Below are 26,315 nucleotides of genomic sequence, written 5' to 3'. Positions count from 1 at the left end.
AAGACACATTCCCAGAGGAAAATTATATTGCTTAGATGTTCTCTTTTATAACTGAGGAGAATTAAATTATGTGTAATAAATTATGTGTAATAAATTAGAAGACAATTGTTGTCATCCATTAAGCGTAGCATTGTCAAATTAATGTGGATGCATAAGAATTTGATGAGAAATGTTTGAGTTAGTTTTGAAATCTCTGAAGTTAATTGCAGACTTTGGTATCTTGGCAAATCTGAGCACAGTTTAAACATTGTTGAGGTCTCAGTCAATCACAGAATGAAAGGAGTGCTACTTGGGTGTATAATACTTCCCACTGGTGCTCTTTGGATAAGGGATAGTCTGTTCAGATGCTCTAGTGGTCTAAGGCACTCAGAATAGGGTTTAAATAAAAAAAAACTTTATTAAGTAATGGCTGTTGGATTAAAACATACCACAAACTGACATATTGCGGCTTAAAAAGCCTTCATCAGGGTGACCTGTCAGAGACCTGTTGAGGTCTCATCTGAAACTTTAGAGAAGACACTTGCAAGATTACTTGCAAGTTTCTCATAAGAAACATTTGAAAAAGAGGAGACATAATCAAAAGTCCCCATTTGCTTTACATTTAATCTCATTGTTGCCCAGTAGAAACAATTGAGATATATTTTATTTGTGAATTTCCTTTCCAGTGGGTTAATGCATGTTGGGAACGTGAAACAAATTCATTGCTTAAAGAGACCTTAAAATCTCCACGGAATTAATGAAAACATTAACATTTAGATTTAAGTGTCACTAAACACACCACAATGTTTTCCAAGCTACAGAGTTTGAAACAGGATCCCTGTACACATAAACACACTTTCAGACACACACTGACTGTATGGACAAAGAAAAAGCTTTGGTTTGAGTTACACATCATACACAGGCAATTAAAAAACAGTCATTTTCCCTTTGCCATACATTCAAAGAAGTGCATACTTGTGGTTTGGAGCTTTAGAGCTGAATTCATTACATTTGGCTGACGCTTCTATACAGAACTTAGCAAAGACAAGAGAAGCTGCCAAAGTGACTGCAAAGTGGATTTGAGTTTTCTTGGACTCATTCAGGTGAAGTTCTCGCCTAAGGGCACACTAGGACACATATCACCAAACATGAGCTCTTTCTAACCTTGGCATTGTGTAATTCGACCTGAAGCATCTTGAATACTAAAAACACATGACCCACTTCTGGGGCTAGATGGAGTGACAAGTGCCTTCCTTACCCAAGGTGTCACACGGTTCATTCTTCCAAGAGCAGATGTCCAGCCCCGTCAAAAGTATAGCATGATCGTGACGCTTGCCATTTTTTCCTATAAGGCCTGATTGCCACTGGCAGAAGCTGTTGAGTGATTGGTCTGCATGGTGGTTGATAGACAGGCCCAGCTGATACCAGCAATACAGAGCAAGAATCAAAAGTGTTCAAAGGGGTTGTGAGAAAGAGAGAGAGAGAGCAAGAGAGAGAGAGAAGAGAGTAATGAATGATCAGGCATCTGTAACGTATGAAAGGATGAAAAGGATCCGTGATTCTTTGAAAAATGAAAGCGATAAGTCAAATCAAATTTACGTTTAATGAGAACAATAAATATATTATAGCTTAGCGTGTCCTACCGGATCTTTCTCAAGTAGAAGGAGGCTGACCACAACAATGTTGATATCAGTTCCAATAGTTCCATCTTTGAAAAGACTGGAAACCTGGTTAAAACAACACAAATTATCATATTTACCAAGAAGTAAATGGTTAATTAAAATGCAGGAATAAGTATCCTCTAAATACATTTTCTATTAAACATGAACATTGGAAGATGAAATTTGGGCTGGGCATATCGAATGTGTTTTTAAAAGAACTTAAAACTAAACTAGTTACGCCACATCTATGAACCTTCTTGCTTAACTGGCAAAAAATCTGTGTAGTGCGAGATGAGTCATCAATATTTTTGGTCAGTATTCCTCAACAAAGACTGTAAATTTTAAATATATATATCTGTGGGTGACTCGATAGCCCCCGATAGAGTCCCCGATTCGATTCCCGGCTGGCCGGACCATTTGCTGCATGTCATTCCCCTACTCTCTTTCCCCATGTTTCCTGTCTCTCTCCACTTGCACTGTCAAAAACAAGGCATACAATGGCCAAAATGGTTTTTTTTTTCAATGTGTACATCTGTAAAAAGTTAATTTTGTCAACTTTAAAGAGTATACTAGTATTTAACTGGCTTTAAAGTTAAAGAGCGCCACCAGAAGTAAAAATACATTTCAGTTTCTCCATTGGTCCAGATGCTGCTGCTGGAGCCATTGGTCCATGTTATTTCATCATGTTTAATAGACAAATTCTGATGAATATCTACACTACCCATGATCCTGCAGGACAACTATCCACCAATCAGAGAATCGCAGTGAACAAGCACACCAAATAAGCTCTGCTGTGGCCACCCAATTCCATGACACATTGTGAATGACACAATCTAATCTGTCACCCTACACTCTCAAACTACTTGAATATTGTTCTGAATATTTTGAGAAAAATACTTCCAGAACCGAGACGTCTGAAAAAATGGGTGGGGACTGTTATGCTCTATAAACATGGACTAAAAGCCACAAAATTCCAATTTTGATTTCATGGAGTCTTTAATATACTCTCAATGCCACTGTTGGCTTTAATATTCTCTCAACCCTGATAGCTCTGCTCACCATATTCATGACAGTCAGGACATAGGTAGTGACATTCTCTCTGCCGTGTTTCTCCAGCATCTTCCTGTCTGCCACCACCAGAGTTTCCACATTCAGGCCCCTCTCTTTGTTAGATGTAAACTGTGAGCGCTTCACCCGTCTTTGCTGTTCAAACTCATCAGGCATGACAAAGTGATCCTCCGTAGGAGGCTTGGGTGTATCTATAGTTAGGATGAGTTGTGGAGAGAAAGAAAGAAAGAAAGAAAGAATGGAAGATCATGAAAGAGAGTTAGAGAAAGCAAAACACAATGGAAATTGCCTCAAATAACTGGTTTTCCTTTTTTCCAAGCCAGCTCCCTGAAAAAGCGCCAGGGAGGTGTTGACAGACCAGGAAATTCACAGTCATTCACTTCACTTGCTGTTTCCGAGCATTCATTCAATTCATTCAGTAAAACAGATGAAAATTATATAGCAGTTTTGCTTTTGGAATTAGTTTAAATCTCAGGGGGCTTGGCTGTTACAGTGAGGGGCCATTCACACAAACACATTTTCGCCTTAATCTTTGCCATTTTTTACCTTTGACCATTGTGACACGTCTCCATTATTTTCAGCATCTTCTGCCGTGCACAAGACACTTTTTCAGAAGCCATGTCATGTTAAAAGAACTTGAACTTTAAAACACATCACAAGATACATGTGTTTGGTCTGAATGGCCCCTGAGTAAACTACTACAACTACTACTGCTGTCAAGTCCTATAAGTATATAATGTGTAAAGAACATTCCATCTACAAATAGCTAAAAAGAAATTCCCTTACATACATTGCTTGCGGCGTCCACAGAAATGTTGTCTCTGAAGTTTTCCATGCTGGTAGTCATGGTGATGATGGTGACGGCGATGATGATGGTCCTCATAGGGGTTGTTTGATTGAAAGCTGCTGGTCCAGTCATACTTTTCAGCATGGACTCTGCGTTCAGCTGATCGCTTGTAGATGATATGTGGGTGATGTCCAGAGGGGGCACTGTAGTTGTGTCTTAAAGCTAAATGCTGCGGTAGTGGAGTGATGAAAAGCTCCTTGTCTGAGAAGCGGATCAGACCTGACTGCAGAATACAGAGGAAGGGCAGGCTATTAGTGATTCACCATATAACAGGGCAAATGGGGTTGGACTGCATATCAGATATATTGTACAGTATGCACCATCAATAAAAAAGATTAAATGAACATGTTCCCGGTGTAACATTCATTGTTCATCGCTAAAAACAAAGCAAGTTATCGAGCGAAAACATAAGATATTGTGAACGACCTTATTTCATACCACTCATGAACGTGAAACCGATATTGCTGAAAAATGTTGGGTTGTATCACACCAAAACCTATTGCAAGTCTTCAGAAGACTTGGAATATGGTGTATGAGTTGAGGACTATTTTATGATACTTTTGGATCCCTTTTTAAGCTTTAAAGTGGGGAACAATAGTACAACGGACATCAACAATTTGGTGAAAAATTACTAACATTTCAGTTTGTTTCTCATCAAAACCAATTCTCAGTCAATTCCTTCAGAAGACTTGGATGATGCAAGAGTAGCATAGACTACTTTTATGATACTTTTGGGTCCTTTTTAGACTTTAAAGTGAGGCTCTATCCACTGTCATTGTATTGAAAAGATGACTTGCAATATGCATTAAAATGTTTCCTATTGTGCTCCGCATAAGAAAGTCATATGGGTTGGATCAACATGAGGGTGAGTATATATAACAGAATTAACTTTTTTTGGTTAAATGTCGATTATGATGCAATCGTTGTACAATATGAAACTACATGATGCTGTCGATAGAATTTAACCTGGAATATTCCTTTAAGAAAGAGACACTTTAGCCTAGACTAGAACTCTTCAGATCAAGTTAAAATCAAAGCATGCAGATCTGGGGCTGAAAATATATCAAATCCTAGAAGTAGACCTCTCAAAGTCATGCAGGAATTTAGGTGTGTTTGATGTAATGGGAGAAAAGCCCTCCAGGAGACCATCAGTGCACATTCCTAGTGGTGGGGGATTCGTAGTCCCTCCAGCTGAAACTTCAGTGGTTAAAAAACAGCTGTTCCCAAGTCACAAAAAATGGGCATCACCATAGTTACAGCTGTCAGTACACAACAAACAAACGATAACATGGCAGGGATGTAGAGCAGCCTGGGGCTTCTGAAGGCATCTTCAGGAGCTCAAATGTTTTAGTACATAAAGTAGAGAAAAGTTCATTTGCAGAATAAGCATTCAACAGCTTGTTTTACAGTGACGATTAGCATGGCCACAATCCAGGCATGACAGGCATGACTAACTCTGACACTCAAGAGAGGAGAACCTCACGTTTCTGCATCCCCTCTCAACAACTCTCAGCCCTAGAAAATATCTAATTAACTGCATGAGCAGGATACTCCCTCTCATTGAGGATAAACTATGAGGAAGCCTAAATCAGCTTTTCAAATACAGTCCACAACACAGGATGCTGATAAAGTTCCAACATGGCTTTTTGACTGGTTCACGCTGGGTGCACACTTTAAGATTTTTATGGTCCTTTATGATTGTTACTTGTCAAGACTATATGATATGATCCCAGTGAGATCTTAGGTAAAAGCAGTAGTACACTGTGCAACATAATGGTCACATTTACGCTAAAGTTTCAGGAGTGACAACCGGATTCAAATGCATGAGTGAATCCCTTGATTTTTCATTACATGTGTATATGGAATACAGAAGTTACTCCCTCAGATTTGATGATTGACAAGAGATAACCATAGCAGTACTGAAATGTCTCACGCCTGTGAAGAAGAAACATGAATGCCACCACTTTAACCCATTTTTGCTGTTTTTGAGCAAAGAGATTATCCACCAGAGATGTATTATCATCCAGAAATGTTTAGTTTGCTGCCATCGACAGAGACACTGTGTTTCTTATGAGCATTTAAGCGGCTGCTGTTAAACAGAGAACGGTCTCTCTGGACTGTAATGTATGAGCTACCCGAAGACCGCAAGGCTGATGAGAGAAACTAAAGTGGAGAGGGACAGACTGTAATATACATTATGAATGAATTAAGACACATGTGTGATTTACACAATGTGAAGACAGAGCCTTCTCACAGAAGCAATTGATCACGTCATTAACAACTAGTTAAACAGTTAACTCCATACACACAATATGAAATTTATACAAATGTTTTTCACTACCCTGAGTTAATTCAGTAGTAGAATGCGGCAGTCACTCCCGTAAATTACCGAACTGTGTGTGTAGAGAACGGGATTAAGCGCTCCAACATTTTTAAACTGTATTTAGTAGGGATGTCTCAAGAAAACATTTTTGCCAATACTAAGACTGATACTTGATTTATTTATTTTTTTTCTGAATTCCATATTAACCATTTATTTCACTTGTATCATCAAAATAGTGTTAAAATAAATGTATTCATTAAAAATTTTATCAAATGAAAGTATAAAAAAATTATTTTCAACATGATATTGTATTATTTTTATTAAATGAAGTGATTTTATAGAGAACCTCAAAGCAAAATCTAAAATAAAACATTGGAGTTGCTGCAAAACAGAGCATCTCAAATGTGATCTACTGTTTAATATAATAACATTTATAATTATCATTATTATTTGTGGTATTTCAGTGAATATTACATAACTATACAGTAGTGATCAATTGCTGTCATACTTTTTCCCTAAATTAAATGTAGCTTTTATTTTGGCAGAGCTTTTATTTTAAAGTGGTCCTGCGTGTTGTTATGACCAAGACACTGTGACATTATGATGGTAGCTTCCCACAATTAAACTGCAAAAGGCTGCTATTTAATTAAATAAATATGTAGACTGCCAAAAAAGTGAATTAGCACTCTGCCTGCTGTCATCTGCTACAAACAGAGCGTGCGATGCTCATGATTGTATGTTCCCTGTATGAGCCAAGGATCTCTAAAAAGGCATGAGAATTTGTGTCTTTGTGACAGCACAACACCAGCTCCACACATTCATAAGCACTCAAAAGCACTGCACATGCTATATATTTATCTAAATAAATCACAGCTTTTGCTTTTAAATAATATCACTAGGACATAACGTGATTTTAATTTGTGCGTGGAATGTGTGTGTGTGTGTTACAAACTGGTAATTACAAGGGTATTATGCTAAACAAAAATGTGGTTTATGAGGACATTTTTGTGAGGGTTAGGGGATAGAATCTATAGTTCGTACAGAATAAAAATCATTATGTCTATGGAGAGTGTGTGTGTGTGCGAGTGTGCATTGGAATGTTTTTTTATATGTCTTTCAGAATAGAATTAGATGGCATGTTTGAGAGGTAAGTGGAGGAGGTCAGATATTCATGAGCAGATGATTAATGAGGTGTGGGGTCAAAGGCGAGCCCAAACCTTATCGTCTGCTATGATAGTGACAAGCATTGGTGCCGTGGGACACATCCACAGCAAGCCAACACATGCGCACATCCAGCCATAACTAATAAAACATGTCAGACCTTAATTGCTTCATTATAAGTTATACAGATGTGTTTCCACATTTATTCCACCATTTATTTGGTTTGGGTCAGTATTTCTACGATGCAGTCTCAAATTTGCTAGTCCAGAAAGAAACAGCCAAAGGGCCTAGTTTCCAGCAAATGTAACAACATTTCAGCATTAACCCCTTTTAAGGACAAACTTGCAGTTCTAGCAATTCTGAGACTTGTAATTCAAAAGCAATATGTGTCTGCTTGAATAAGCAAACGTGCATTTAAGTTGTGTCCTTTCTTTAAGATACATTAGGTTACATGATGATTCTTTGGATTTTGCAATAGTTTCTTTAAGACTGCATTATGATTTTTTGCATTTTGCATAAGGTTAGATTTGCATAAGGTTCTTTAGGTTTATATTATGATTATTTGCATTGTATATTAGGCTAAATCTACATTACGTTCTTAAGGTAATTAACTCCTGACAGACCTGGCTTTGCTAAGTGGGATGTGTTTATGTTTGCTGTAAAATGTGTCATATTACCCCAGCCAACAGTGACAGCACAAAAATGTATCCTGGCAGAGTCATTATGGCCATATACACACATAATGCATATGTTAAAATGATAGGACAAAATTTAAAATTCTGTTCTGTAAAAATAAACCCCCGTATGCCTTTCTTTCTTATGTGGAACGCAAAATGAGATGATAGGCAGAACATTAGCCTCAGTCATTATTCATTTTCCTTGTATGAGACAAAGATACAATGAAAGTGAATGGTGTCTGAGGTTTAGATTCTACATTCTCCTTTTGTGTTTCACATAAGAAAGAAAGAAAGCCAAAAGGCTTTCAAACAATATGTGGTTGAATCAATTATTTCAGAATTTTCAATTTTAGGTGAACTATCCAAGAAACCTCTGAGAGGGTACCCCACTCTCTCTACCTTACCATTCTAGGGTTATTGAGATAAGTGAGATTAATATAGTATCTGCATAATCCCAAAACTATAATAAACATACAGCACTGAAGATGAGCAACTCTGTCATGGATGAAGATGAAAAAAAAAATGTCATCCCCTATTCAGTCTGGCATTGAAATGAAATAATAATGTTAAGATATGAAGTTTGCATAAACATTGGCAACATGACATATTTGAACATAATATTAAGAGACCAGTGCCATTACCATACCACACTAGAGAGTGTCATGATACAGTGCACCTTCCTGATTAGCTTCAGCCTCTCTCTTAACCTTTACTTCCCCGAACTGAGGTCATCCTCCTGCTTTAAGACAAGATTTTAACCTCCTTCTCCCAGAATGCTGAACCTCACACATTCCATCTGGCTTTGGAATTCTACTTAATACCATCCTCAAATTACAGCCAAGTCCTTGTAGAATAGTTGTGCATTCAGTCATTGATTTAGCCCCCCTTCTGTTCTTTACGCCACTGTCTGTTTGATCCCTCCTGCCCCAACCCCTTCCCCCTCACAGGTGGCAAAATAAACACAGGGCACTCCCAGGACTGAGGTGGTACCCGCAAAAGTGCATGCTGTGATGTGCATGCATGCAGTGGTAAACCATGGCAGGCTGCTGCAATGATCTGGGACATCTGCTTCCACCATTACACACAGGGCAACAGGGCCACTAGTGCCTCTCCAGACCCATACTGGCCTCTCCTCTTACGGCATAAAAGTGTCCCAAGCCAGGAGCTCTGTAAGCTCCAGACAAAGCCTAAAGTTACAACCATTGCTGATTCAAATTGGATGGGAACAATGATGAGAATGTATGGCTTTGTATGATTTAAAGATCCAGCAGGCTGAGTATGAGTAATACAATCATAATAAGAGACAGTTATGTTGCATTTCTTTCCACTAACTGAAGTAAATAGAAAAACTGAGACAACTGAGGTAATATGTTAGAATTTGCCAGCACCTATAACCCTGATCCCAGAATAGATGGGGAGCTCAATAGTGATCAAGGAGAATGGGGGCAATTGGAATGTTTGAGAACCTTGTATGAAAACAGTAATTATTTTTGTAATTCTGTTTGTGTTGCAAGTCATGCAGAAATTAGGGGTCATTTACATAGAGCATGTTCAAAGAACATTATCTTTTGAAAACATGTCTCGAAAGCCCTGTTTTCTGTACTATTCATTGTGCTGCATCAAGCTTTTTTAGCAGAAGAACATGTTCAGTCTGAACAGTGCCCTACACTTTACAGTACTTTTCACTTTGAACAATAAAAAGTCTAATCTAAACTACTGTCATAATTTTAAAAAAAATATTATTGATACTTCAGGCTTTAGTGTGTACAGAAGCTTGCGTGTGTATGTGGGAGTGGGTTTCATTTGATTTATGCAGTAGTCATTGTATGTTCCACTGTAAAATGTGAAATCTGCACTCAGGCATTAATAACATCAAACACACAAGCAAACACACACACACACACACACACACACACACACACACATTTACAGACTATACACAAAACAAGCTAACTCTGCCACATACAAATCTACCAAAGAAGAGCAGTGTGTAATTTACTTTATTTAAATAACAGGGTTAACTTTCTTTTTTGATGATAATAGCGCTGAATCGCCCTATTATTAGCATATTGGAATTACAGTGTAGTTTTGCATTAAAACTTTACTTACAACCAGAAAACCAACGATGAAACACTACTTTCAAAAATAGCTTGACAACTCCCAATACTGTGATGTGGGTTTGCGCACATCTTTACATTTAAAAACCACACTGACAGATAAAATGAATAATTTCTCTTCATTATAATTCACTTTGTTCCCTCCGGTAAACATTATCAAGTATTACGGGTGTTTTTAAAATCACCTAGTTGCATTTGCAAAATATAGTGCACAGTATTGTTGTACAAGTATGTGGGGTTATGTGATCATTTGATGCATATCTCAACTGCATATCTGTATATTTTGCCTGTGGATTGTACATTGTGCATTGTCAATACATTAATTTTTAGTAATCGTTAAGTTATTGTTCCATTTATAGTTGCTTGTGTTAAGTGTCTGCCCCAAGATCACTGAGATGCAAGACAATATGCAGCCTTGGCTGATTCAGAAAACTGACTGACTGGCCCTTTACTGAGCAAAACATGTTAGCACATTACCCAAGATGAGCTTCCTGCAGTGAAGCCCTTCCAAAACAAGCATGTGTTTAACCAACATACTGGAGGGCCACTGCAAGTTCCCCACAGTCCACCTCGCACACTCATAACACATGTATTCCATTTGTTTTAGAGACATACCAAACTTTACTGTCAAATATCTAACAACTTTGTCCAGCAGTTACCAGATGGGGGTGCCTTGCTTCGATAAAGGGGGTAAATGGATTCCATCTGGACCAGGTTCCACTTTTTTTTTTGGCAGCATGTCTGAAGGGGATGAGGAGAGATAGGAGCTGGCTAAAGACATGAGAGATAACTAACTGGCAAGGACAAAGTTCTGTTGAACTTTGGTGATCCTATTATCACAACATCGATTTGTGTATTTGACGTAAGCAATAAGGGTCAACAATTTTTTTTAAAGTAGCACAATTTCAAAGTCATTCTGCAAAAGGCAAAAAAAAATCAGACACCGCAATACTCACTTGAGATCAGCTCTGTTTGAGTATTCATTGAAAAGCAAGATATGTCATAATATGTAGCATGTGATCGGCTAATTACACAAGTACTTAAATACAAACTTCTTCAAAACCTGAATGACTGCTTAAAGTCATTTACACTGAAGGAAAAGATGGGAAGAATTCAACCACAGTCTCTTCTGCTTTCACATTCGTGTGTCAGACATCTAGTTATCTCCTTTAAGAAACACTTGTAAGAAATGTAGATTTGTGGGCCACCGTCTGCAGGATAAACAAGTTTCATTTTCAAAGCAAACACAAAAACCACTAGAGGTGTTTAAACTCTCACTCCTCTCACTGAGATTGTGAGGTTTAGAGTCAGAGAGTCTTCACATTTTCAAAGGAATATAAGATATTAGGTATTAACTAATAAACCATAGCTCTCTAAGCACTGCTCTCTTTTATGTACATTCTATATGATCTTTCTTTGACTAAATCACTCGAAAGTCTTCAATTCAAGTATGGGAAATAATTTATTGCCTGTCTCTGTAAATCTATGCGACACAATTAACATTTTTTTGTGTAAATTTTGAGTGCTTTTAAAGTGCCCAGCCATGGTATTATAATCTGGATGAGTAAGTGCTTACATGCTGTTAAATGCTGGAAGGGAACAGTGAGAAACCCAAAGCTGCTTATTACCTAGCTTTAAAACACATCTGCATTCCAACACTGCATGAGTTGCTTTTGACCAAAGCATCAATTAAAGAGACTGCAGGGGAGAGAAAGGGTCTGAGCTCTATTTCCACAGACAAATTCGGGAAATAGGTTGCATGGAACTCATTTATTGGTTGTACAATTTATATGTATGTATAGACAAAAGTGTATTTATTTGGTCCTTTAAATGGTTATTTTTATCACCTTTTTGCCTTCAACATAATAACCTAGAAGGCAATGTCATTTTCTGGTTTACGTTTGGAACATCTGTTGTGTCAACAGCATGCTTAAGATGCCTAAAAATGTTGTCTATGTAGGTAGAACACTAGATTTTTGGAACAGAGCTTTAGTATGTCCAGCCACCTGTACAAACAAAAATAATTGCTCTTTGGCTGAACTTGATTGGCTGATCTTGATTGTGGACAGTGTTTCCAGATGTTTGAAATTATTTTTCTTAACTTAAAATTACAATATAATCTCACCACGAAGCGAGCAACAATTTTAATGTGCAACATCTACCTGTTCTCGTCGTTAGCTTAAGCTTAACTCTTCATCATAATGTCAACCCCCAAATCTCTACATAACTAAATATTAAACACTAACAAGCATCCCCCTTTATATTCATATTACACAAAAAACACAAACAATTAAATTACTCTCCCTATCGAGTCCCTTGCAATACATGCTAGAAAATGGATATCCCCTGCCAAGTTTCATTAATGCTACATTAACACCACAAAAAGTTTTCATGTAGTCCCAACTCATGGATTAAGAAAAACTTAAGTTTTACACATTTAAATGGATAGAACACAATGAAATTAAGTTTTGACAAAATGTTCTAGAATTGTGTTGCTTTAGTTTGTTTTGTTTGTCAATGCCAAAAGTGTCCTTTTATAACCTTATATTACTATCAGAAAGATGCATACGCTTGGCTAACATAATTAACCACCAAAGAAAATTAGCATTTTAAAATGCCAATCCCAAATCATTAATGGCACTAGATAAGTGATGTCTTATCCTATGTATGGCTTCACAGCACCAGTGTGACAGCCACTACATCACTGCCCAGTCGTTATTAGTCTTTAAGAGAGTGAGGACAACAGGAATTACAGGAACAGAGAGGGCCCAGCCTGCATTTCCACTTTGTCGCTCTCTCTTTTACAGGCCCTTTCTGTGGCATCCCCAGGCAGCTTCTACATCACTGTCACCATGGAGACCACCAGGGAATAGCCCATGGCAACTTCTACTGTGCTAACATGGCATAACACCCTGTAAATTATGAACCGGGGAGTGTGGAACATTTGTAACTACAAAGGAGCCCAACATATATTCACTCTGGTTTTAAATGGTCTATCTGTCCTCCCAAAACTAAGACAAGTATAAATTTCCACCACATCACCTGAGCATTGTTTCCTGTCTCCCATGGTGCCCCTTATTTGAGTCTCTGCTAGTAGACACAGAGTGGTTAATTCAAAAGACTGAGTTTGTTCAAGCAGCTTGAATAAAACAAGGGTGGCAGGAAGGATGCCAAACTAGACCCAGGCATGTCCCTGTAGGACTTGGTATCGTTACTCATTAAATACATCACAATACAATCACAATACATATGTCACATCACAATTCAACACATTGCAATGTATCACAATGTTCGATTGCTATCATATCAACAAACATGCCTGATTATCTCACAATTTCCAAAGTCACCCAAACCCTGAAGATTTGTTCTTGGAGTCTGCATATGGTAAATTCTGGCCATTTTCTTCCATTGATGTTTGAAAGGCCCCTTGTGCTACACTCACTGCCGTTTATCCATACAAGCTTTGAGTGCACTGACAGCTTTCCTCCTTTCCAGTCGGAGTGAATTAGCATCACATCTGTCCCTAAGTGCAATCCCACACATTAGCGCATCAGTCTGAACCAGCAGGTCTGGTGCAGAATAAACACAGCTGAAGTGCTTCAACTGCAATTTACACACACATTCACATACACACCTCTAACTGCAACTCACACATTCACAGACAGTCTAGCACCCACAAGGCGGTCCATAAAAGATAAAAGAGCACTTTGTCACCCAAAAAGATTTCATAAACCAAACCACTCCCCCAAACCTAAAGCCTCTACCAGACAGAGGGTGTCTGTGGAAAACCTGTTCAGCAAAAGTGACTAACACCTCTGTGTGTAGTACATAATTGATCTAATTATAAGTTTTGTTTTCTCTCTCTGTCTGTTTACACAGCTTACACAATGGATCTTGAGGTGTGTGATTTACATGAATTTACAATGTATATGTCTTCAAAAATATCTTACATAATGTGATCAATCACTAGGCATAACATTAATTTGATTAATTTGAAATGAGTAATAGATCAATTTAAATGTGTTTAATGTGTTTAAATGTGTGTGCTTGGGTGTAAAGGATGTATTTCCTGTGTCCTGTCATGTAAATAGTAACTATGTCAAAATAAAAGTTATAGTCTGGCCTTGAAAAGAAGAGCTCATTTGGGGAGCTTAGGAAAGGTCATGTCAGAGTTCAGTATAATTGGACATGTTTGGAAAGAGCTGAAATTACGTGGAAAGAAAATGAAGTACATTCCAATTTATTTAACTTTCGATTGAAAAGAGTCCTTGGGCTCCCTCCCTCTCTTTTGCTCTCAAGATGCAGAATCCATAGTGGAAGAAAGTAGTTCCACACACAAGAGAGTTTTAGGGACGAAAACCAGGAAATGTCTTGAGATAAAACCCTGAATGTTAAGGTGTGGTAACCGTGGTCAGCGTTAGGGAGTAACAGAATAAATGTAACAGGATTACGTATTTAAAATACAAAATATAAGTAACTGTATTCCACTACAGTTACAATTTAAATACATTGCAGTTACATTCAAAAAATATTTTGATTACTGAAGAGATTACTTTGCATTTTATTGTCATTTGTTTCATTTAATATATAGTCCTTTCAGATGGAAAACATTTACACAAATGATGCGATCCAATGTGCATTTGAACAGCAGTGGAACATTTTCTTATGATGTATTACATTCATACGAGCAGACAGAGAAGTAAGTTTGAAGTAAGTTTGGAGCAGAAGAAATAGAAATAAACCTTGTATAAATTATCAGCTTTACGCTAAGCTAAAATGCTATTTATAGCCATTTTACATTCACATGTCACCTGACACGATTTTATTTTTTCAAGAAAATTCACATTGCATCATAATTCATTTTTTCTAGTTTATGTTGTTTTCCTGTAAAAAATATATAAAAAAAAACAAATCCTTAAAACAAGATCAATTTGAATTATCTTGTTTTAGAAACAACACTGCATAAGATATTTAGGTTTTTCAGAGAATTTATTTTTAACATGTGTATTTTGTCTTACTGTACTGGCAGAGTTTTTAGTCAAAACATGTGAAAAAAATCTACCAGTGCTGAAGAAGTAATCCAAAGTAATTAGAATACGTTACTGACTTTGAGTAATCTAACGGAATACATAAAAAAATAAATTTTACAGCATGTATTCTGTAAACTGTAGTGGAATACATTTCAAAAGTAACCCTCCCAAGCCTGAATAAGTGGAATAATTGACTCCGGCCCATTGAATTATTAAAAAATAATGCACACCTGAGGTGCACGTCGTGACCGCATTACCACCTCGGGTGTACATAATGTTCGTCATAATGGCCGTCATCAATTACTCCTTACTTAAACTGTGATATGATATCAAACCGCGAAAGCTGCAATTGAATTAAATACAAAAATAGTCTGCATGTGCTGCACTTACTGTATTTGTGCAGCTCTGTTCTCTGTTGTGTTACAAATACTCAAAGCACATGTGTGGCTAATGAGTGAGTGCTTTATACTGTATTTACAGTACTCTAGATTCACAAATAATTCCAAGTATGCTTGGCCGCTAAAAGTTACTATCCAAATCTAAAGTTATCTCATAACTCTGTGTTTTTGTGGACAGAATATGTATGAGAGTATTTCTCTACCTTCATGTCTTCCATAAGTATACTGCCAAAATAAAAGCTTATGCCAAAATAAAGGCCCACATAGCAATGCCACATACAGGTTAAGAAAATATTACATAAATATGGTACTGTATTATAATAATAATAATAATAAATATAGCTGCAAGCAGCAATTGTGGGGCCAAGCGCTCCAACGTGTGGCATGTACGAAAGTGTCAATGGACATCACTGATTATGACTACGAAAAACAGCATAAAAAACTGGTAGAATTATGTGGCAGGGTGGAGGGCGATTATACACACCTGGTCCCTTATCAGGCTAATTAAGCCTCAGAGAGGGATAAAGGCCGATGACAGATGGTGGTGCGGGAGAGAGAGATCGTTTACGGACATGTCCGTCATGTATGTGTTTGTGTCTGTTTAAGTTTTATATAAAAAATATTATTTATATCGTAAAGCTGGTTCCCGCCTCCTCCTTTCCATTGATCCCTTTACAAATTAATTCAATAAATTATCAATTTTGACCAATAGGTGGCACATTTTTTCATCATGAGGTCAAGGTGTGGTCATTATGACACACTCAAAGTTTCACTAAAATACAGCAAAGCATTGTAGAGATAAAAGCTTTTGGTGAACAGCAATCAAATTTGTTGGTGCACAATTCGAGAACTGTTTTGTCTATCGAAAAGCTTTTGATAGTATTTTGTCATGAGTGACCCAAGATGACACACAACAAATTTCGTACAAATCGGTCTTACAGCCTAGGAGGAGTTTGAAAAAGTAGGTTTTCAATAAAATTCCAAAGGGTGGACAGGAAGTATGGCCAACTATGGCAAATTTGATATCAGCGTGTTCGGCATGACTGAAGGAATCTTTAGAAACCAGGATAGGTACACTTAGGGCATAGTGCCAATGATGTATACCAAGATTCATAATGGTACGCCAAGGAGTTTTTAAAATACAACTTTTTTAAAATACAATTTTTTGGCAACATTCTAAATGGCTGAAGCCCAAAATTGGGTAACATTCAACTCAGTATGCCCTAAGGAACCTAGAGACCAGCTTCAAAATTTTAGGTCAAACTACTCAGAAGTTATAAGATCACAATACATATGTCACATCACAATTCAACACATTGCAATGTGTTATGAAGTTATGTGATGACCAGTTTTTGTCTCTTTGCATTATATAGTAGGTAAGTGTGTGATCCTTGTATTTTTAGATTCTGTTCATATTTCAGAAGTGGTGTAGTGTAATCCAGCCTCCTGATATGTGAATGGTTGCAAATGGAAAAAACACGGAAACTGTTGCATGTGTGAATAGCTGATGTGGTACATTTACCAGTAAAAGTAATCCAACAATTTGACTGCAATTTACCAGGTTGCATGTATGAAAGGGGCTAATGTCAACATTTATAACCTAAGGCAATTTAGTCAACCTTTTGTGAGGTTAACTAGCAGCATTTGCAAACATGCTGATTGTAAACAAACAATGGTGTATGTTAACATAAACTGACTGTGATGAGGAGGAGGGCAGCAAGCCCTGCCCCCAATTGGGCTAATCAGCCAAGGAGAGGGATAAATGTGGCGGAACGCAGCAGTTTGGGAGAGAGAGAGAGCCACATGCAGCTGCCATGAGTGTTTGTGTTGTGTGTCTTTTTGTTTTATTAAATATAATTTGGACTGTTCAGCCAGTTCCCGCCTCCTCCCTTTCCCAAGTCTACCACATTACAGTACCTGCTTGATCTGTTGCCAGGTCTGGGAATGAGTTAGAGCTTGTCAATTAGACATGAGTGTGTCAAACATAATGGTTATTTTTAACAGTGTAAAGAACTAAATATGGAAAAAAAACTAGAATACAGTCAATAATCGCTGTTGCATTATTAAAGATCTTAAGATCTTTCATTGCAGTACTAACACATCTGGCAGCAGGATCAGCCAATTCAAAGGGGAATGGAATAACTTTACAACCCAGAAATAATATATATATATATATATCACTCAACTAATAAACAAATCAACTAGCATTATATTTCTACCATCAGGTGTGTTGTTTCAGGGTTGGATAGAAGATGCTTTACTAGGGCTGGGCGACATGGCCAAAAAACTTTTTTCTCATACCATTAATGGGGGAGGAAATGCATTCCACATGTCTGTTAGACCTCAAGAATGAATGTAAACGTAACTTTTTTTTTTTTTTTTTACAAGTAAACTTTAGAGGGTAAGATACCTTTAGGGTAAGCATACTCTGTTTAGGATTTAATACTACATAAGTTGTGTGTGACATCTTTTCAATGAAATGTTGCTTTAGTAGACATTTGACTCCACTGAAAGACCTTCTTGTGATACTCCACACACTAGCTCAGTAGGTGGCAGTAATGCACCATAAGCTGGATTGCCAATCACCTTTAAACATAACAAGAAGAAGAAACACTGTCTTTCCTATTACAGCACTATAGATCATTAAAAATGTTTTTTTTTAACTAAACAGTACATAAATAAACAAAAATGGTGTTGATGTCGGAGTTGCTGTTGTGTTCAGTCGATAGCAGTATTGCATTGTCAGTGCTGCCTTGTCCTGTACACAACAATATCATATTAGCTGGATAGCTAGCTAGTGGCTACCAAACATAATTTACACTTTCCATGACAGCAGGGCTATGTAGCAACTAGCCTGCTAGTACTTCCTAAGAGGATGATTTTATGAATGTGATTCAGTTAGTAAGTTGTGTGTGTATCTTTGCCCAACTGCTTGCATTTTTAGTGACATGTACCTGAGCCACTAGCCTGCTAATACTTCCTAAGAGGCTGATTTTATGACTGTGATTCAGTTAGATATTTGTGTGTGTAACTTTGCTGAACTGCTTGCATTTTTAGCTACATGTACCTGATCCGATCGTCTGATTGTAGAACATCAGTTTAATATCAAAAATGACTCAAAAGATTTTCTGATAAATATCGATATCGTTTTATCACCCAGCCCTATGCTCTACAACTAAAAACATAGCTCCATAGTTAAATAGGAACAAAGTCTTTATTTGATCAGGCTGTAAAATCTGAGGTTAAATCTTGCAATCCATCCGAAGTAAGTGATAGCAGCAACTGAAGGGTGCAGTGCAAAGTAATTAAATACTTTAAATTATGCAGGATTTAGAGAGTAAATCCCATGTTTTTTTTATTTAAAGGACAACACCACCTGTTTGTCAACAACAAAATCCCTCTCCATCTGGGATATTATGCACTGTTTAACAGATAGCAAGAGCACTCAAACAAGAAAATCTGGCTTTCGTTAACTCAGTAAACCAATGGACAGGACTACTTCTGAATGTACTGCCAGTAGGGGTTCTTATCCATAGAAGCACTTATTTCACTTCTGCTCTGGCAATCTCACCACACAAAACCTCTCTCTCTCTCTCTCTCTCTCTCTCTCTCTCTCTCTCTCTCTCTCTCTCTCTCTCTCTCTCGCTCTCTCTCTTTCTCTCTCAAAGCAACTGCCTCCTCTCCTTTTACAGAACAAGTGGTTGCTGCGGATCAGCAGAGGGATGAATGGGTTCTCATTTGTACTTAATCCAAAGCTCCTCATCAAGGGGACATGGAAGGGTTAAAGTCATCTGTGACTCGTTCTTTCTCATTCCAACAAAGAAACGGCGAGAGAAAGTGAGAATGAAAGAGAAAGTGTGAGAGACCCCTTTTTTCCTTTTTCTTCTAAGCACAATATCTGAAGGGACACACAGGTCTTGTTTGGTGTCCTCTATATGGAACTGGCACCTTTATATACTGTTGAGAGAGTCACCTACAGCTCGGTCCATCCTACAAAAAACTAGCTTCAAAAGAAGTAGGGGAGTAGATCAAAGAGTTCTCGCAGTCTATTCAAATGCAATTGCTCTCAAATCACATTGTGTTGTCACCCAGTTTTTAAAGAATGGGTCACTGCTGTTTTATTATGGAGAAGCTAGCACTAATGAAAAGGACAATGCAAAGATTAGCGCTGTCAGCCAAGCGATTGAAACATAACTCTGGCTTTAATTGTAGAGAACAAGGGAGGCTGGAAAGCAGGGCATACAAGAAACAAAAGAGCCGGGAGCCAAAGCAGAGACTGCGCAGAAATCTGGATATGGTTTTACAGTAGTCCAGCATCCAAGGTGAGACATGTGATCCTCTCTGAAGGAAAACAGAGAGACCAAGATTTGTCATGCAGAGCACAACGCTCCACCCCATATTCTAAATATTCATTTAGATTCACTCTCATTGTTCCAAACCTAGTACTTATTAACATTAGTAATTCTACTTAAAAGACTTAGTACTTTTACTTGAGTACAGTTTTTGGCTAATCTACCCACCTCTGCTTCAGACATGTCCATGTAATGAGTACAAGAAGACTTATCCTTGAGTAAGAGTAAAAGAAGATACTTACCAGACCTGTGCAGGTGGATATAGCCACAGAGGATTCAGAATGGTTGCGTATGGAACCCTGGTAGAGACAGTTATGAATGGCAGGGTTCAGGGTTGCTGTGCTGATGTCATTTGCACCCAGTGTTTGTATGGTAAACCCCTCTGCCAGCACATGGGATGGCTGTAGGTCGAGGTGTAATTCCTTGCCAAATGCAGAGACATGATAGTGCACAAGACCACCAGCTTCTGACAGAGACCTCCTGCTCCGTCTATGCCTTGACACATCATGGGAAATGTATCCTCCAAGTGAGTCCACTTCCACTGGCGTAACAAAATCGTAATCTGGAAAGTGGGCAAACACAGTTTAAATCATAGTTTTTCACCTGTTCATTAATGCATTAGTCTCACATAATGTAATGTGAGTCAATGACAGAGATTCAGTGTTATTAAGTCTCAAACTTACTATCAGGAATTAGGTCAGTGAGGTCATGTTAAAGAAATAGTTCACCCAAAAACGAAAATTCCCTCATCATTTACTCACCTTTATGCTATTCCAGATGTGTTTGACTTTCTTTCTTCTGCTTAACACAAAGAAAGATTTTTTGGAAAAAATATCTCAGCTCTGTTGGTCTTTACAATGTAAGTGAATTGTTACCAAAATTAAAATAAAGGCATCTTACGACTCCAGAGGTAAAATCCATATTTTTGGAAGCGATATGATAGGTGTAGATGAGAAATGTTTTTTTTATTTACTATAAATTGTCCTCCCTGCCTAGTAAGTGTTATTCTTTTTGGACCATTAAAAAATGTGGTACCCATTCACTTGCATTGTTAGGAACTACAGATATGAGATATTCTTCAACAAATCTTGGGGGGGGTTCAGCAGAAGAAAGTAAGTCACACATGGGATGACACAGGCCTGGCTCCAGCTCTAAGATGTAAGGTGGGCCATAGGACATAGGAGTTGGAGGGGTGAGTGTAGGTGTAGTTCTCAAGGTGGGCCAAATGCATTATTGGGTGGGCCTGGCCCACCCAAGCCCCCCTGTGGAGCCGGGCCTGGGATGATCATTTTTGGGTGAATTATAATTTTAAAGCCAACTGTGTCACCATGTTATGTGGAACTCTCACTGAGCATGCATACATATACACTGAGGTCCAAAAGTCTGAGACCATGCTGAAAATTGGGAATTTATAACATTTAAACATGGAAATAAACAGAAAGTTTTGATACTTAGAAAAATTAAACCAACAAAAGTTTTCCTTGTTCTATTGAAGCACACAAGAAGCTGTTTTGAATATTTTCAAATCATGCTGGGAAAATATGGATCATTGGCTTCCATGCCAGCTGGAGTGCATGTTGTCTTTTAAATTTGTATCTGATAATATAATTCGTAATGAAACATTTTGTATTAAACTAGAGAAAAAAAAATAGAACATTTTGAAACACCTTCACACGTGTTCTCAGACTTTCGACCCACGCATCATGTTATTAAAAAATAAAATAAAATATTTTTGAGAAGCTTTCGTTTTACGCAGCAGATCCGCGATATTTAGGGAATCCCTCTAATGCGCAAACAGTATGCGTGCCAGCGCGCAACCACGGCTGGACGAGACTCACATCTCGGGAGAATATTTACAACATACAAACTTATTCACTGCACAAATGTGGCATGCTATAACAATCTATTTGATGAAGGCTGTGTGCAGATATGCCCAAAAGTAGGACAAGTAAACTTGCAACTGGCCAAATTATAGCGCAACCTTTGGTTTACAGGAGCGCAAGTCCATGTCTATCATAATCTATCAATTGTCATCATTCAGTACAAATAATGTCATTGTTGCAGTGTGTAAAGGCACAGACCGTGATAGAGGCCGCCGGTATCACCGGTAAATGAGACTGACACTGATGTCACAGAGTGGAAGCAACAGAACTGCAGAGCCTGCAAAAACGCATACAAACAACACAATTAACTTGTGAATAATAGTCAAATGAGACTTAGTAAAAACCAATACAATAAACAAAGAATTTTTAGCATGTCACCTGCCTTTATAAAGTTTCCAAACGACACACTCGCCAGCAATCTCATTGATGTACTGTTCACAAGGGGGACTTGCAAAGTCCAAAGCAATAGGAAAAGGCAATCCATGCATGCACCTTTACAGTTACCTTTTCAAAAGCCGAGAAACTATCAAACAGCAAATCCATGCAATAAAATAGATAGACATTGCTTATTGTTTAAATTGCCATGTCTCTGCCCTCATCAGGTAAAATCCACAGGGTCCATTTGCGTAATGCGCGCAGCCTCCTTTTTCCAATACAGGTAACGAAACAGAGCACTATCTGACTGCTGGGCAGTGACGGGCGGCGAGTGCGTGTGTGTATACACTTTACGACTATAGTGGCACCGGCTGATGGGCAAAGGGTGGGGGATACATTTCCACCAATCAGTTACGAGCATCTGCGGGCGATTTAAAGTGTATTAGCGCTTCTCACTGTCCGACGCTCTACAAACAGATGAGCGCAGGCAGATCATAGGGTTCATTGAAATGAGAAACAAGTTTGCAACACTCTCTAAATGAATGGTCAGTGCAAGTAAACACACGCCGACGAAACATTTTATCGGTTCAATCTGAAACTGAATTGGAGGATTTATGACACTGTATGATGCGCTTTCACTTCAGGTCTTGTTTCTTCACCTTTTCAAATGCCTTCTACCTTGTCCGAGATCCAGACTTTCAAAATTAAACTACAAAAATCCTTTATAAAATTGTAAATTGTTTAAAACTATGATAATGTAAACAAAAGAGTGAAATAAACCATCTCAATATTGACTTTGTGAAAACAGGGGCGTCATTAGTTTTAAAAAGCGGTGGGGACATTTCGGTGGGGGGATATCAAATTCAGGTTATGGGAGCATTTAAATAGTTGTAATTAAGAATATATAGAGGTTTTAGCTCTTTTGTAGTATTATTTAGGTTTGTTGCAAATAGTTGTTTTGTGTGATGTCACCATTACGGTAGTAGTAGAAGGGTGTAGTAGAAGGGTGTTTCTTAAACTATTCCAACCAATAGCATGTTATTATATATATATATATATATATATATATATATATATATATATATATATATATATATATATATATATATATATACACTCACCTAAAGGATTATTAGGAACACCTGTTCAATTTCTCATTAATGCAATTAACTAATCAACCAATCACATGGCAGTTGCTTCAATGCATTTAGGGGTGTGGTCCTGGTCAAGACAATCTCCTGAACTCCAAACTGAATGTCAGAATGGGAAAGAAAGGTGATTTAAGCAATTTTGAGCGTGGCATGGTAGTTGGTGCCAGACGGGCCGGTCTAAGTATTTCACAATCTGCTCAGTTACTGGGATTTTCACGCACAACCATTTCTAGGGTTTACAAAGAATGGTGTGAAAAGGAAAAACATCCAGTATGCGGCAGTCCTGTGGGCTGAAAATGCCTTGTTGATGCTAGAGGTCAGAGGAGAATGGGCCGACTGATTCAAGCTGATAGAAGAGCAACTTTGCCTGAAATAACCACTCGTTACAACCGAGGTATGCAGCAAAGCATTTGTGAAGCCACAACACGCACAACCTTCAGGCGGATGGGCTACAACAGCAGAAGACCCCACCGGGTACCACTCATCTCCACTACAAATAGGAAAAAGAGGCTACAATTTGCAAGAGCTCACCAAAATTGGACAGTTGAAGACTGGAAAAATGTTGCCTGGTCTGATGAGTCTCGATTTCTTTTGAGACATTCAGATGGTAGAGTCAGAATTTGGCCTTGTTACCACTGTGCAGGCTGGTGGTGGTGGTGTAATGGTGTGGGGGATGTTTTCTTGGCACACTTTAGGCCCCTTAGTGCCAATTGGGCATCGTTTAAATGCCTACCTGAGCATTGTTTCTGACCATGTCCATCCCTTTATGGCCACCATGTACCCATCCTCTGATGGCTACTTCCAGCAGGATAATGAACCATGTCACAAAGCTCGAATCATTTCAAATTGGTTTCTTGAACATGACAATGAGTTCACTGTACTAAAATGGCCCCCAGAGTCACCAGATCTCAACCCAACAGAGCATCTTTGGGATGTGGTGGAACGGGAGCTTCGTGCCCTGGATGTGCATCCCACAAATCTCCATCAACTGCAAGATGCTATCCTATCAATATGGGCCAACATTTCTAAAGAATGCTTTCAGCACCTTGTTGAATCAATGCCATGTAGAATTAAGGCAGTTCTGAAGGCAAAAGGGGGTCAAACACAGTATTAGTATGGTGTTCCTAATAATCCTTTAGGTGAGTGTATATATACTGTATATATATATATATATAAACAAATGTAATTCCAATATAATGGAATATCAATGAAGCCTTTCTGTGGGCCCTCCTCCAGTGAGGGCCCCTGTTACTCAGGTCCATCATTACCCACGGCCCGACACCCCTGTGCCCGAGAGAACATCGCAGCCCACTGTCACTCAACGCCACTGTCATGTGTATTTTGTTTGTTCATGTATTTCATGTCTTTTATTTAGAAATTTCTAGTTCCTGTGTCATGTCATGTGGTTCCCTTGTCATGTGATTTCACGAGTCCCTCCATGTTCATGTGTCTGGTTTTCATTAGTTGATTATCTTGTTATCTTGTTTAGAGTTCTTTTTGTTTATTGGTTATCTTTGTCATGTGTTCTCCCATGTTATGTATTTAACCCTCATTTTTTCCATGGTCCACTGTCAGGTATTGTTTGTGAGTGTATCGTTGTCGGTTCTATGGTCAAGTCAAGTCAAGTGATGTTTATGTTTATGTTTTGTTTTTTTCACGTTTAGAGTTAGGGTTTCTGGATATCACGGTTTATAATAAACTGCACTTGGGTTCATCACACATCATCATCATCGTTTTTGTCATTGCCAGCGTCAGCAACGTTACAGACTTTACAGAGACAACGTTACAGCCACTGATTACAGCCGCAACATGCACTCATCATAACATTAAAAGTAAAACACTTCAGTGCTGGATTTCCACTTATTATAACACACAAACAAAATGAAAACTCCTGCTCATGAACAGGAAATGTTTATTCTGCATTTTACACTTACCTGGCACAACCTATTTCAAAAAGTGGTAGGGACATGTCCCACCCATAAATAATGCCTTTCGTGTGAAAATGATTTGGCATTATTTCCACCATCTGTATTAAACACAATACAGAATTTGAGATGTGGTAGAAATAACACTGTGGTGGGAATTTTCACGACATTGCTTTTTTCCAATGAGAGCCTAAGGGAGTAATGTGTGTTTGGGTAGTTTTAAGTGAAATTCTATAGAAATTATCCTAAAAAAGAATTGTGCCGGGTCATTTGCAGTAGTGTCACGAGGTATGCAGAGAGGATATATGCAGTGTTTTTTCTTAGTTTTTTTTAATCTTTAAATGAATCTCGAGAAGAACAAGCTATGGATTAAACTGTGTCAGCCCTCATTCCCAATTTAACATTTATAACATCAGTAAGGACACCTACATTTGCTCCAAGGTATATAATTATATAGGTGTAAAGCTAATAACATGACATTAAGGGCCCTATTTTAAGAGTGCTAGCGCTAAGGGCAATGCCATAAGTCATGCACGCATAGTCACTGGGTATGGCCAGGAAGTTTTGGTATTTTCATGCAAGCATGTGCTAAGTTTAGGCGTTTGGCTAAATTACGTGCGCAAAGTGCTAATGGGCCGTGTCAAGTGCAACTTTATTCAGAGATTCTTCTGACTTTGTGCTGGCACCAAAATTGCACTTATAATTACCGCTCTCACGAAAATTGGATAAGACGTTTCTTACCGTAGGGTCAGTTAATGTATTTACTTTTAAGTACATTACTTTGGTTACATATATTTCTCAATTAATATCATTTATGTAGAGTAAATTTAAATTGTGAATTTATATGTAAATCTGCTTGTGTTTCTGTGGCAGCTGAGGGGTGTATGACAATGAAAAGGTAGGAACTATAGACATTTTCAATTCGTTAAGTGGAAAAACAAAAACATTTCTATTAATAGTGTTTTAAAAAGCAACTTTCTAAAGCAAGGAAGGCCTAATTATTAATGTGATAAAAGAAGTAAACAGTAAAGTAATCTGATTGCAATTTTAGATTTAGGTTATAAGTCATTTGTAATGTATTACTTTTTGAATAACCCAACACTGGAAAAGTGACTCCTGTGTCTCCTATGATACATACTGTATCTATTTAGTGTTATAACTAAATGTCACGTAGTGCGGCTTAATGGGATATCATTCCCCATAGTGCTTACAGCGATGTCGAGAGAACTGAATCAAAAGGGAACGTCTCCATTTTCACATGTAACCTCGGTTCCCTGAGATGAAGAGAAAGAGTCATTGCGAAAGCTGGCCGCACTACTACTTTAGAGTTTCAAAATACAGTGACTCACTCTTGTCCCTCAGTCAGAA

The 26,315-nt window shown here is 38.0% G+C and overlaps 1 protein-coding gene across 1 annotated transcript in view; it reads right to left on the bottom strand.

Annotated features, from left to right (window-relative positions):
* The window catches only part of adamts18 (ADAM metallopeptidase with thrombospondin type 1 motif, 18), a 91,909-nt gene that overhangs the window by 46,437 nt on the left and 19,157 nt on the right, over positions 1-26,315 (bottom strand). The window contains exons 4-9 of the mRNA XM_052143170.1: positions 21,695-21,780; positions 19,856-20,175; positions 3,499-3,778; positions 2,700-2,899; positions 1,623-1,706; positions 1,238-1,397 (exon numbers count right to left, since the gene is read on the bottom strand). Coding sequence (XP_051999130.1) covers positions 1,238-1,397; positions 1,623-1,706; positions 2,700-2,899; positions 3,499-3,778; positions 19,856-20,175; positions 21,695-21,780 — 1,130 coding nt within the window. The remainder of the gene's footprint in view (positions 1-1,237; positions 1,398-1,622; positions 1,707-2,699; positions 2,900-3,498; positions 3,779-19,855; positions 20,176-21,694; positions 21,781-26,315) is intronic.

The sequence above is a fragment of the Xyrauchen texanus genome, chromosome 2 (genome assembly GCF_025860055.1).
Source record: "Xyrauchen texanus isolate HMW12.3.18 chromosome 2, RBS_HiC_50CHRs, whole genome shotgun sequence".
NCBI lineage: Eukaryota > Metazoa > Chordata > Actinopteri > Cypriniformes > Catostomidae > Xyrauchen > Xyrauchen texanus.
This window is presented reverse-complemented; position numbering and strand designations above follow the sequence as displayed.